Here is an 11,230-nt window from a genome sequence, read left to right on the forward strand (position 1 = left end):
TAAAGTAAAATGAACGTTTTATAGTTTTTTAAACGTCTTGTATAGGGTTCACAGACCTGAGAATACACCCAAAATAACTCGTCTAAAGTATTCCTTTAAAAAATCATAAATTATTAGTAACAGTTTCTTTAATGGAGATTGCAGGAGTAGGTCCCACATGAGTCCATATATAGCCCTTCTCTGGTCTTGTAGGAACAGTAGGGAAGGGAGATGATCGAGATTTGAAATATTCCGAAGGTGCATGACAAACAAATTCTAAATATTCCATTTTCCTTGGGAGATCTTCTTCTGGTCCTAGGAAAAAAATAAATAATCTTCAAAGACAAAAATTAAAGGCATAAAATTGAAGTATGCAGGACTTAAAGATACGTGACAAATAACATCCCTTAGAGAATATGCCTTTTCCATCAATGACTTCCCTGGCAAAGTAGCCTCAAATAGTAAGCAAGAAACCTCTACTTTTATTTTTGCTGGGGTGATCTTTTTTTTTTCCCCCATTTGAAGCATTCAGTTATTTGAGTCATGTTCTTTAGTTAATGTATTTAAAATAGACACTATTTGTGGCCCTGCCTATCAAAAGGACTTTTCTGAATTGTTAATAATTTTATAATCAGTAGCAGAACACTCTCTATGCCAGTGCTTGCACGCAATGTATTTTAAGCACCCAAGATGAAGATCAGCCTGTTCAGGTCACTTTAAAAGAAAGACCTTGGACTCGTATATCAGGTTTATACCGTAATAACTTTGATTCTGCCTATGGAGTAATAATTTGATCTTTAAAGTTGCAAGACTGTAATTGTGCCTGTGAGCACAAATACTCAATCACACTCACTGCAGAAGTGCTAATCATATTACATACATAAGATAAATAAAAACTGTTATTGAAGTAAACAAGATGCTTACAGAATTAGGGTCGAAAATGTGGAAATTGCATAAATGATCCTGTCAAACTGAGAAGTTCATTAAAAAAAATACAACTTTACATTAGTCTAGGCACATGTAAGTAGTTGTATAAAACGAAGGCAAGATTACCTATGATATAGGATGCTGGGTCAAAACAATCTTTGGGGCTGGCTTGCGTAGGAATGAGCCAGGTTAGCGCAGCACTCTTTTCACAGTATTGGTCCTGAATAAACCCACGGATCTGAGCGTAGTATGTTTTTCCATCCTGCTCATCAACCACTGAAACAACATCTCCAATTTGATAGTATACACCCTAGAAGACATACAGATGGTAATTAAAACAAACAATCTGATTTCAGTAGCTTCACTCTGTGATTCTGATTCATATCTTAAGTATCAGTATCTTAAGTTACCTCAAATTACCCCAGTCTCAAAAGACAGCCTTCATTCAGCCACATGCAAAAGAACGGTGTTATAAGATAGAGTGCAGGGAAAGCAGCTTTCTGTATATGAAGAAGTTCACTCATCTGAATGCAAAGGAGTCCCAAAACACAGATGCACCTTCCATGGTGCTCTGTAATGTGTGAGGCTCTGCAGCCAAGGCAACTCACTTTACGTTATAACAGCATCGCAGAGCACAGTGCGGTCCCTGCGCTATCAAGATCAGAGTTTGCCAAGAATCATCCAGGAGGGTTTTGTTTTTAAAAAAATGTACAAGAACACAAAAACCCCCAACAATCCCCTTCTCAACAACACAAAGTATCAAAATAGAAACATTTTGGATAAAAAGATTAGGTTAAATAAAACTTTTGGTATAATTCTTAGGAATTTCTGAAAAATACTCAAAAGCACACAAGAAAAGACATCAATTCTCTTCCAAACTAGTCAACAGCAAACAGAGATTCATCTGGGATGCAAGACACGAAGCACAAGGTCTCCAGAGAGCATACAGAAGCTCAGTCTACCACATCTCTGGCCATGCAGCCTCCCAGTGGCTATCCCAACCTTTGGGGGAAAACACATTTCAAATGGCTTGTTTGTACTACCAGGAAACAAAAACAAATTTCAGAACTTCAAAACACTAGCACCTTGGCACACTGTTAAAAATGCTCTCAAGCATGAATGTGAGAAGGTTAGCTTCTGCTTTCACTGCAATAGTCAACAGATTCTGTTCCCAGGGTGTTCGAGACTGCTTGCACCCAGCTCTGAAGCAGCAGCCAGTTTAAACGTTAGAGCAGCGCAACCCGTCCCCTCTACAGGCAACATTCTCTGTGTCTAAGGTAGGAAACATCACACAAATTTAAGTAATCGGCTATAGTCACTTTTGCTTGACCTCTACATGGTGAAAGTTAAAAGTTTAAAAAACTCAGCTGCAAAAGTTACGAAGGAAACCGGATCCATCTTCTTCTTGGAAAGAAAAAAAAAAGGGACAATGACAACTATGTAAACTACCGTGGTAAACTACCTTGCCAGACTTAATGGCAATGACAAAAGGCAAAGCAAAATCCTGAACAACTGCCAGGCAAGGAAGAACAGTTTCTGTGAATACATCCCTAGTGCTTTCACTGCCTGTGGTAATTTTTGAGATTGGAAATAAAAACAGCAAGATCCTTTTTAGTAACAAACTTGCATAAACCATACCTTATAAAAGATTGATTCTGCTGTAATTATAGTGGATACAGACTCAGGAGCCTTGATGGGCTAAGGAAAGAACACAGAAATGGAAAATCAAAAGCGTTCCGACAAACCAACCACGTAATAGAATTCCAGGTTTTTTTTCCTTTTAGACAACATGCTGATACGTTATCTTCTTAGAAAGTTAGTAAATACGAGAAATCGGGGACAAACATTTCAAACGTTTGTACTTCAAAATTAAAACCAACTGAGTTAGTTAGCATTTTCATTCTCGGGATTTTAAGTGGAGAAGCGAGTACTAAATTCACCCGACTGGTTCCTATGTACACAGAACCCCTGCCCTCACGGAGGGCGCCCGAAGGGCTGGGCGCTGCGCGGCCCGCTGGGTCAGGCAGGCAGGCGCGCTCACAGGACTGGAGCTCTGGCAGCGATTACAGCCCCTTCCTACCCACGTTTCGGGCTGATTTTGTGCCAGGAGCTGCAAAACTGCGCGCCGGGCTCCAAGGCACCGGCAAGGTGAAGCTGGCGGGGCCCGTGTGCCCGCCCGGGGGAGCGTTTCTCCCGGGGACGGGTAGGGCTCGGGGAGTCCCCAGCCCAGCCGCAGGAGCCACGCAGCACCTTACGTTTTTTAACTTAAAGATGTGCCTCCTCCCCTTGCCCTTCGTGGAAACCTTCTTCTCCGCCGCGGGCGCCGACTTGTACTTGGTGTTCCTCAGCCGCGCTGACCGCCGGTGGATCTCCTGCTTGCTCTGGGGGGGGCGGAATTACCCGATAAATACAGGGAACGACGGGGGGCGGCCGGCCCGCCCCTGCCCTCCCCGCAGAGACCCGGCCTGGGCGCGGAGCGGGGGGTGCTCGGCCGGGGCGCGCTCACCTGCTTCCCGCCGCCGCCGCCGTTGCTGTGCTGGGCGGCGGCCGAAGTGGTGGCGAAGGCGGCGGGCCCGGGCGGCGCGGAGCGGGCCGTGCAGTTGTTACACAGGATCTCGCCCTGCCCGCCCTTCTTCCACATGGAGGAGGAGGTGCTGCGGCACACGCTGCAGGTGGGCTTCAGCCCCAGCGGCATCCTGCGGCCGGCGGCGGGGCCCGCGGCCCCGGGCAGCGAGACGGCGGCGAGCGCGGCGCCAACCCCGGCCCCGGCGGCGGCCCCTTCCCGCCGGCGGCGGATGTCGCTGCGGCGCGGCGAAAGGGAGGGAGGAGCGGGGCGGCCGGCCCTGCCCTCTGCTGGCTGCGGGGCCGCCCGCCGCCGGGGGGCGGCCGAACCGCGCCTCCCTCCCCGCCCCTCAGCGCCCGCCGCGCCGAGCCCCGCGGGGCACAGCCCCCCGCCGCGCTGGGGACCCGGCAGAGGCGGAGCGGCCCGGCCCGGCCCTGCCGGCGGGGCTGGGGCCTCGGCTTGGCGGGGAGGCTTTAGGGGCAGAGCGGAGCTCCATGGGTCCGTGTCCTGGCGGCGTGAAGGCTGGTGATCCCAGAAATGGCTGGCAGGGAGCGTTGGCTCTCGGTCCCCAAAGAGAAGGGGTTCCTGTCCCAAGCAGGGCTCATCTCTTGCCTCACGAAACCCGTGACAGTCCCGGCGAGTCAAGGGCGAGACCCGGTGGGTGTAGCAAAGCGCAGGAGCTGCCGCCGGTACCTGCTCCGTTCCCCGTTTGCAGGGGGACGCCGGACTCCGCCGTCTGAGGACGGACAGCTGCCATCCTTCCTGCTCACCAGAAAATCAGAGGGTAGGAGGTCGTGGACTTAAACCGTCGTTCTGATTCAGGAGAACAGTGACTCTGGATCTTGCCCTCAACATACACCAGCTTCGGTCTTCACTAAGCCAGCTGCCCCTCCTGCATGGACCCTCAGTCACGTATCAAGTAATTTAAAAGGCCAGGGAACAAAGCTTTGCCAGGTAAATGTGGGAACCATGTATCCAACAGTGGTTCCTCACCCTGATGCCACTTACATGGGCCCAGGCCATCCCGTGTAGATGTGCCTCTAGTCTGATGTTAAGAAATAAATGCCTGCTCACACACAAGTATTTGCAGCCTCATACTCAGCCTTCATCCTTAGGCTTCACTGAAACCTTCTTCGGTGCAAATTAAGTTGATGACCTTTAGTCTTGTTCTCAGTGGACAAAAAGAACAAATCACCTTCTGTAATAACTTTTTTTACAGAGGAAAATGATCCTGCTAAAATCAAATTATTATTTTATGTAGAACAGAGGCTACTTCATTCAATGGTCTTATGCTAACAATTGCATAATTATTAGACATAATTTACAGGGATCTGTTTACAGATGCTCCACTCATGCAGCATGCAGCATGGAGGGTTTGCTGGGGTTGGTACTGACTCATGGGCAGCTACGCTTAACCTCTTGCACTGCTCTCACATCAGCTTTGACTTTCTTGTCTCAGGTATCAAATTTATTTCTGTTTTGATTTAAATCCTATTTTACCATTATTATCTTGCAAACTGTTCATAGTTCTTTGGTTGTGTTGTTTCCCCCCCCCCCCCCCCTCTGCTTCTTTAATCCATCCCTATGTAGTTTTTTAAATTTGATCTCACAGGGACCTTTAAACTCTTCCCAACTACTCTTCTTGCAGATTCTGCCTGCTTTCCTTCCCAACTGCCCTCAGGAGTCCTCCACTCCTGGGGCCCCCTCAGTGCTGTCATGTTGGCATAGCATCACTGGTCTGCATAGAAATGGGGTAGAAATGAGTGATGGTGTCCATTCCTGCCCAGGTAAGTACCTAATACTTTGTGAAGGTTTTTATTCTATGAATTTGATACGATACAGTGTTAATGGATAACAAGTATATTTGGAAATAGTTGGGTTTTTTCACTCCAGTTTTACTGTAGCCTTTTTAGCATCTTCCCCACTCCCAGCTTCTTCCCTTTTGGTCTTTCCAAAACACTGCAGAGTCTTTTCCTCTTCTGCACAAATGTAGGATGCATCTGTTTTACATATATCTGTATATTCTAATTAAATATGCTACTGTATATTGTTCTGATAACATATCCACTGTGATTTTTTCTTCTGCTTTTAAATAATAATTTGAATAAAAAATGCTCAAGCTTTATGTAACCTAATTTGAGGTGATAATTTAAGCTAATTCAGTGGGGTTTAGCCAACCATATTTATGTATTGTTGGCAGAAAGGACTTTTAATTCAGTATTTCTTGACAAGTCAAAGTGCAGCTTCATTAATGACTGTCATTTCAATGGAACTTCAGTAAATGACACCTTGAGATTACAGCACACTTAGTGTGATTATCCTGTTGGCCTTGTGAAAGGCCATCAGAGTTACCATGATGGAGAGCAGGGATTGCTGTCAGTGCTGTTTAATCACTCCCTAGCCTGAAAGGCAACAGAAAGAGCACTGGTTAGGATATTTTGTCAAAAGTTGAAAACAGCATGTCTTTTATTTCAGTTACACCCAATGAAATTAGCATGGGTTAACTTTTTTTGTTACTTAATACTTAACTCTTTATGTAGGCAGTAGCTGAAATATTCTGATTTGAGAGTTGCTGAAGAGCTAGTAGTTATGGGTAGCAGGGGATGGGGGCTCAGGACTTCTTAAAAGTACCCTCTCTAAGTTCCTCTCTAGAGGATTCCAAGTTTGACAAAGTTAATCCTGAATTTTGATCATCCTCTACAGTTTCCTGATTCTCCTTAATAGAACTAGACTCTCTTTGAAGCTGAAGTGTGTTGAAAGGCAACTGTTAGACTGTGGGAATTGGAAATGCCCGATTTAGCTGAGGGATTTAGCACAGTGTAAGCTCAGCTAAAGCTGGGGAGTAAATCTATTTTCTTCCAATTAGTGCGTATTTCCACTTCATTTTATTTTTGCCTCAATAAAAGAAAGAGGCGCTCTTGGCTGAGCTCTTTGGTCATCAGAACACATCCCTGCTCCAAGGGACTTCAAATGTAAATAGGACAGAGAAGTGGAGAAAACAAAATGTTGGCTCCACCTGGAGAGTTGTAGCGTGAATGTTAGTGACACACTGAATGAATCATTTCTTCTTGGGAGCTTTGAAGCAGGGTGTTGGTTATTTATTGGAAGTGATGCACTTCCACACACACTCTGTGCATCTCCTGCTTAAGTAGTTGAATTGTACTGCAGTGGATTTAACTGCATTGCTTCCTCTTAGCTTCCTTCTGCTATCCTATAGTCTGCTGGCTCACATCTGAAGAATCCTTTATTCTGATTTTCTGTGTGTCACTGTTCCACAGTCAGCTGTCGAGGATGCACCTGGAGTGCTTCTCCAGAAATATTTGCACTGTAAATGCGTGTAATTCGGTATGAATCTGACTGGTGTACTTTGCATGTCCGCATGGTCCTGTACTAAGGTTCTGTACTTACTAGGTCTCTTGTGAGAAAAGCAGGTTTTACTCTCTTAATTCTCAAAGCTAAAAATGATGCTATTCTTGAAACGTATTGCACAATTATTACTTGCATGAGTAGCATGTATCTATCTTTGCAGCTTCTGGATCTTAATTATTCATTTAAGTGTGTGATAGAGCCAAGAACTAACCCCAGATTTTGTGAGGGCTTTGGTTTTTGGCCTTGTGGGCATGGGTAGGTAAAGCAATGACAGAGATAATGTATCATGACCACAAGTACTTGTTCTTTTAAAGCATGTTAAGATGTCTCTTGAACTACTTTATTTGTACTCTAAAATGCTTCTGTGATACAAGAACAGCAAGAATATGCCTTTTAACAAACGTTAGTATTTCTGCACTTGTCATGTTTTGTCAGTTCAGGCTCTCAGGGCTTATTTTTGTAACAGTTGAGAGGTTTCCACTATTGTATCTTGCAAATGGGGATCCTGTAGTACAGGCTTTCTGCTTAACAGGTTATCTTTACAGGTTACTGGTCCTGCTTCGTTTGAGACAGTTCTTGAGGATCCTGGAGCTTGGAGCAGTTTTGATGTCTTTACACAGGATTTGAATCAATGGTTCCAGCTAAACTGCATGCCACTAAAAATACTTTAGGCTTGGTTTTTAGCCTTTATGATGCAATGATGTGGTCCTTGGGTGCAACCTTGCTTGTGACTTTGGGATTATCGCTTTTTGCACCCTTGACAGAAGTAGGTACTGCTGTTAACTGTGACTGCAGAAGTTCATTTTCTTTATGTATGTTTTTTGTTAAAGAATGTTTTCATGTCTCCATTATAAGCCAGTATGACAGCTGCAAGTCAACACTGATTCCTGAAGGCACCACATGCACATTTCCACTGTGCATGTAAATCAACTTGTTAATCACATGGACTTTAATTAATTAGTAAAAGTATGTAAAGGAGATCTGCCAGCTGTACAAGAGTTCATACTAAGTGCAAACCAACCTCACTTATTTACCGTTGCCAGTTTATTACTGTTTTACATTTACATTTCAAAAACATGACAGAAGTTTGTCCTTTTCAGCCAGCTGCACTTAACAGGTTACTTGGGATTGTCACGTTAACGTTTTTTATGAACTTTTCCTGTGGGGTAGGCAGCTCCCTGCCCCCCTGCTTCTGATGCAGCCTCAACTGCTTTTTTTAAAGCGGTGCTCAAGTCCGTCTGTGGCTGTAGTTCGATGCATTGCATGGGGAGTCTCTGTTTCCTGGTAACTGTGTAGTTAGGGAGTTTCCAGACTCCTGAAAGGTGGCAGGCTCATTGTATAATTTTGTGACTTTTTGTCTCTTCATACACTACTCAAAGGACTTGCTGTAGCAGGCAATAAACTGAACCTGAGTTTCATTCGCTATCTCCAGTGGGACCTCGCTGTATTGCCTGAAATGTTCCCGGTTCTGATCTTGGCACCTGTGGCCTTTGGCACCCTTTGTGCCATCCTGCATCACAAGTGTAATTGTGAGTACCTGAGATAACTGTGAGAATACCTCATCTTCCATGAAGCTTTGCAGCAAATTGCTCTATTTGTTGCATTCTGCAACCAGTTCAAACTTGCCTAGGATATTTGTCCATGGTTTAGTCTGGGAGTTTTTCCTGCAGTCCCTGTTCTATTCCTTGTCTAGCTCCGTTAGTGAACTTCAACATTTCTCTACATTGTTATTACAATGGAATGTAGAACTACACTCATCCTTATTTGAGTTCACTGGAGTTTCTTCAAAGATGAAACTGGACTGCTGTGCTGTGTTGACACAGCAGAAGCCCTGTACTCAAGCAAAACTTAGAAGGGCTGACAAGCATGAAAATAGCAATGTAATAGGGCATGTAAGAGGACAGATTCTCTTTACATAACAAATTGCTATTATGTTTCAGTGTAAAGATTTCCAATGTGAGTCTACAGAGCAGAATAAGATAATTTATGAAAAATCTTTTTTCCTTTGTTTTTTTAACAGTAGCTACAATATGCCCTATTGGAATTGTGGTCTTCAGTATTTTGACAGTCTATTCAAAGTGCATCTTTGGTGTTACCCATTTATCTAATTTAAATCTCTAACACTATTTTGGAGAAGAGCTATATGGTAGCAGAAAGAGCAAAAATGCATCAAGACCAGCTGTGTATCAAGGAGAAGTTACTTCATCTAAATATCTTCTATATCTTCTCGTATAATGAATAAACATCATATACACTGTAAAGGTCTACATCCTAATGTTTCTTTCTGTGCCACGTATATTGTGCTCACTTTGTACAAATAAAGTAAATGTGACATCAGAGTCTACCAATTTCCTCTGCTTTCCAGGACAGAATTAATCTAAAATAATGGAGTATGGGATTGGAAGGCTAAATTATAGCCAAGCAGAATTTGGACTGCTGTGCTCAGTAACACTGTCTGTATATGCTCCAAAAAACAGAACTGGAATTTTAAGTGGTGCCTGCTGCTGAATTATACATAAAGACATCGTGGTCACAAGGAGGGCCTCAGACTCCAAGATGCCTGAACAGAAAATGAAGACCACTAATTTCAAAATTTTTTTTTGTTTTGTATTTTTTTAAAATAAATTGCAGAATGTAAAGTTTTCTGTTATAACACGTTATAAATTCTAGTATTCTTTGCAATCGCATTAGTGAATCTTGGCTGGCTAATTAGTGTGACATTGCTGTTTGTTTGCATCCCTGAAGGTGATTGATGTTGGCCACATGGACTGCCATGCTAGAAAATGTAGACAGTAAGATTGGCATTTGCAGAGTAGAAATGCTAGTGTCCGAGTAAGACCTTTTTTTCAGATTATTATAAATAAAATTGATCTGATAATTAGAGCTGAAGGTGCAGTGGCCAAACTATAACTGATGAATAATTTGCAGAGTTATATTCCCTGTTGCTCATAGAAAAACACCTGGGTTCATAAACTGATAAATATTCCTTAAAACTATTTATGTAAATCATTCTTATGTAGTGAACAATTCTTATGTAAAAACCCCCGAGATAAACCCCCCCATCTTTCTTCCAGTATCTTGTGGTGGGTAAGACACTTATGCTTGGATGAAAATATCACTATAATCTGAATCCTTGTTTGCAGTACTGAACATCTATCTGGATATATTAAATATTTTCTTGCTTATATTCTATTTATTTGAATAGTCATGCAAATGACCTAAAAAGAAAAAATATATGCAAAACACCCTCTCAAGTTTGTGTTTCACTGCAGAAAGGATTTCTGTAAAGATCAAGACTTGCATAATTTTAAAATAATACCATTCTGTTGAGAATTAGATTTAACATTTTGTTGATGAGATGTAACCTTAAGTATCTATGAAGAGTTGAGGAAAAAAGGGCTTTGCAGTTAAGTTAGGAAACATTTTTTCTTTACTCCATTATTCTATTTTTAATAATTTTTTATGAACTACTTAAATTGTTTTATGTTGTTATATATTTGGAGAATAGTGTAAATTCTATACTTGCCTATTTTTGAAGTAGAATGAAAGCATATCATTGCAGAAAGTCAAGCTTTCATTCATTTCTTTGCTCTCATACAAAGACTGACAGCAAACACAGCTTTATGCAGTATTTACAGGGGATCCATCTCCTCATTTTGATGCACATCTTGTGCTTTACTCTTCATTTAGAAGGATGAGATGGTAAAAATGACACTCAGTTTTGCATCATCACTGGCTTCTCTACATCTTTCAAGTTTCCATATCTGGCTGATCTACAGAAGAGTAACAAGGACAATAATCAGTACATTGACTAACTCAGAGTAGATTGTCTAGACAACTTCTAGTAAAGAAACTATCATTATATCCATGTTTGGCTTCCATGAGTATTACAGTGGGATGCCTCGTGTGTGCTGGGAGAGGGCAAGAGAAGGAGGAGATGGTAATAGTGAAATTTGCCTTGATAAACAGATCTCTCTGGGGATGTCTGATTTTGAAGGATGCTGTGATTTTAAACACCTCAGAAAGTATGTTTTAAATTTGTCTATTAGTATGTTCTAGCTGCCATAAACCCAAAAATCTCTCTTGTGATATGATCTTAGTAAAACTCAGTGCTTGCTAACTGCAGCGTATGCGGTGACACCACAGCAGCGGGTGATGGAAAGTGCCTTACAGTGACTAATCCAACTTAGTACATGCGATTTTAGAAGCTCTCCAGCATCTTGGCATGCTTGTTGGAGGAAGCTAATTAAATTACTGTAACAATGAACAGAACAGTTTAGTGCCTGTTAACGTAACAGAGACAGCCTGGGATTCCCTGGTAACAATGAAGACTGGCTATTAAGTGGTACTAAGTAACACTAATTAACAGGATCTCCCTCAAAAATTAGTCCC

General features: G+C 42.6%; 1 protein-coding gene across 1 annotated transcript; it reads right to left on the bottom strand.

Annotated features, from left to right (window-relative positions):
- GATAD1 (GATA zinc finger domain containing 1) lies at window positions 1–3,700 on the bottom strand. The gene is made up of 5 exons (XM_074864593.1): window positions 3,413–3,700; window positions 3,162–3,287; window positions 2,545–2,604; window positions 1,033–1,216; window positions 1–294 (listed from the first exon to the last, which is right to left on the bottom strand). Exons 1-5 carry the CDS (start codon window positions 3,599–3,601, stop codon window positions 104–106), a joined length of 750 nt encoding a protein of 249 aa, XP_074720694.1. The 5' UTR covers window positions 3,602–3,700; the 3' UTR covers window positions 1–103.
- Window positions 3,701–11,230: the final 7,530 nt, after the last annotated feature.

Source organism: Strix uralensis, chromosome 1, assembly GCF_047716275.1.
Source record: "Strix uralensis isolate ZFMK-TIS-50842 chromosome 1, bStrUra1, whole genome shotgun sequence".
NCBI classification, from domain to species: domain Eukaryota; kingdom Metazoa; phylum Chordata; class Aves; order Strigiformes; family Strigidae; genus Strix; species Strix uralensis.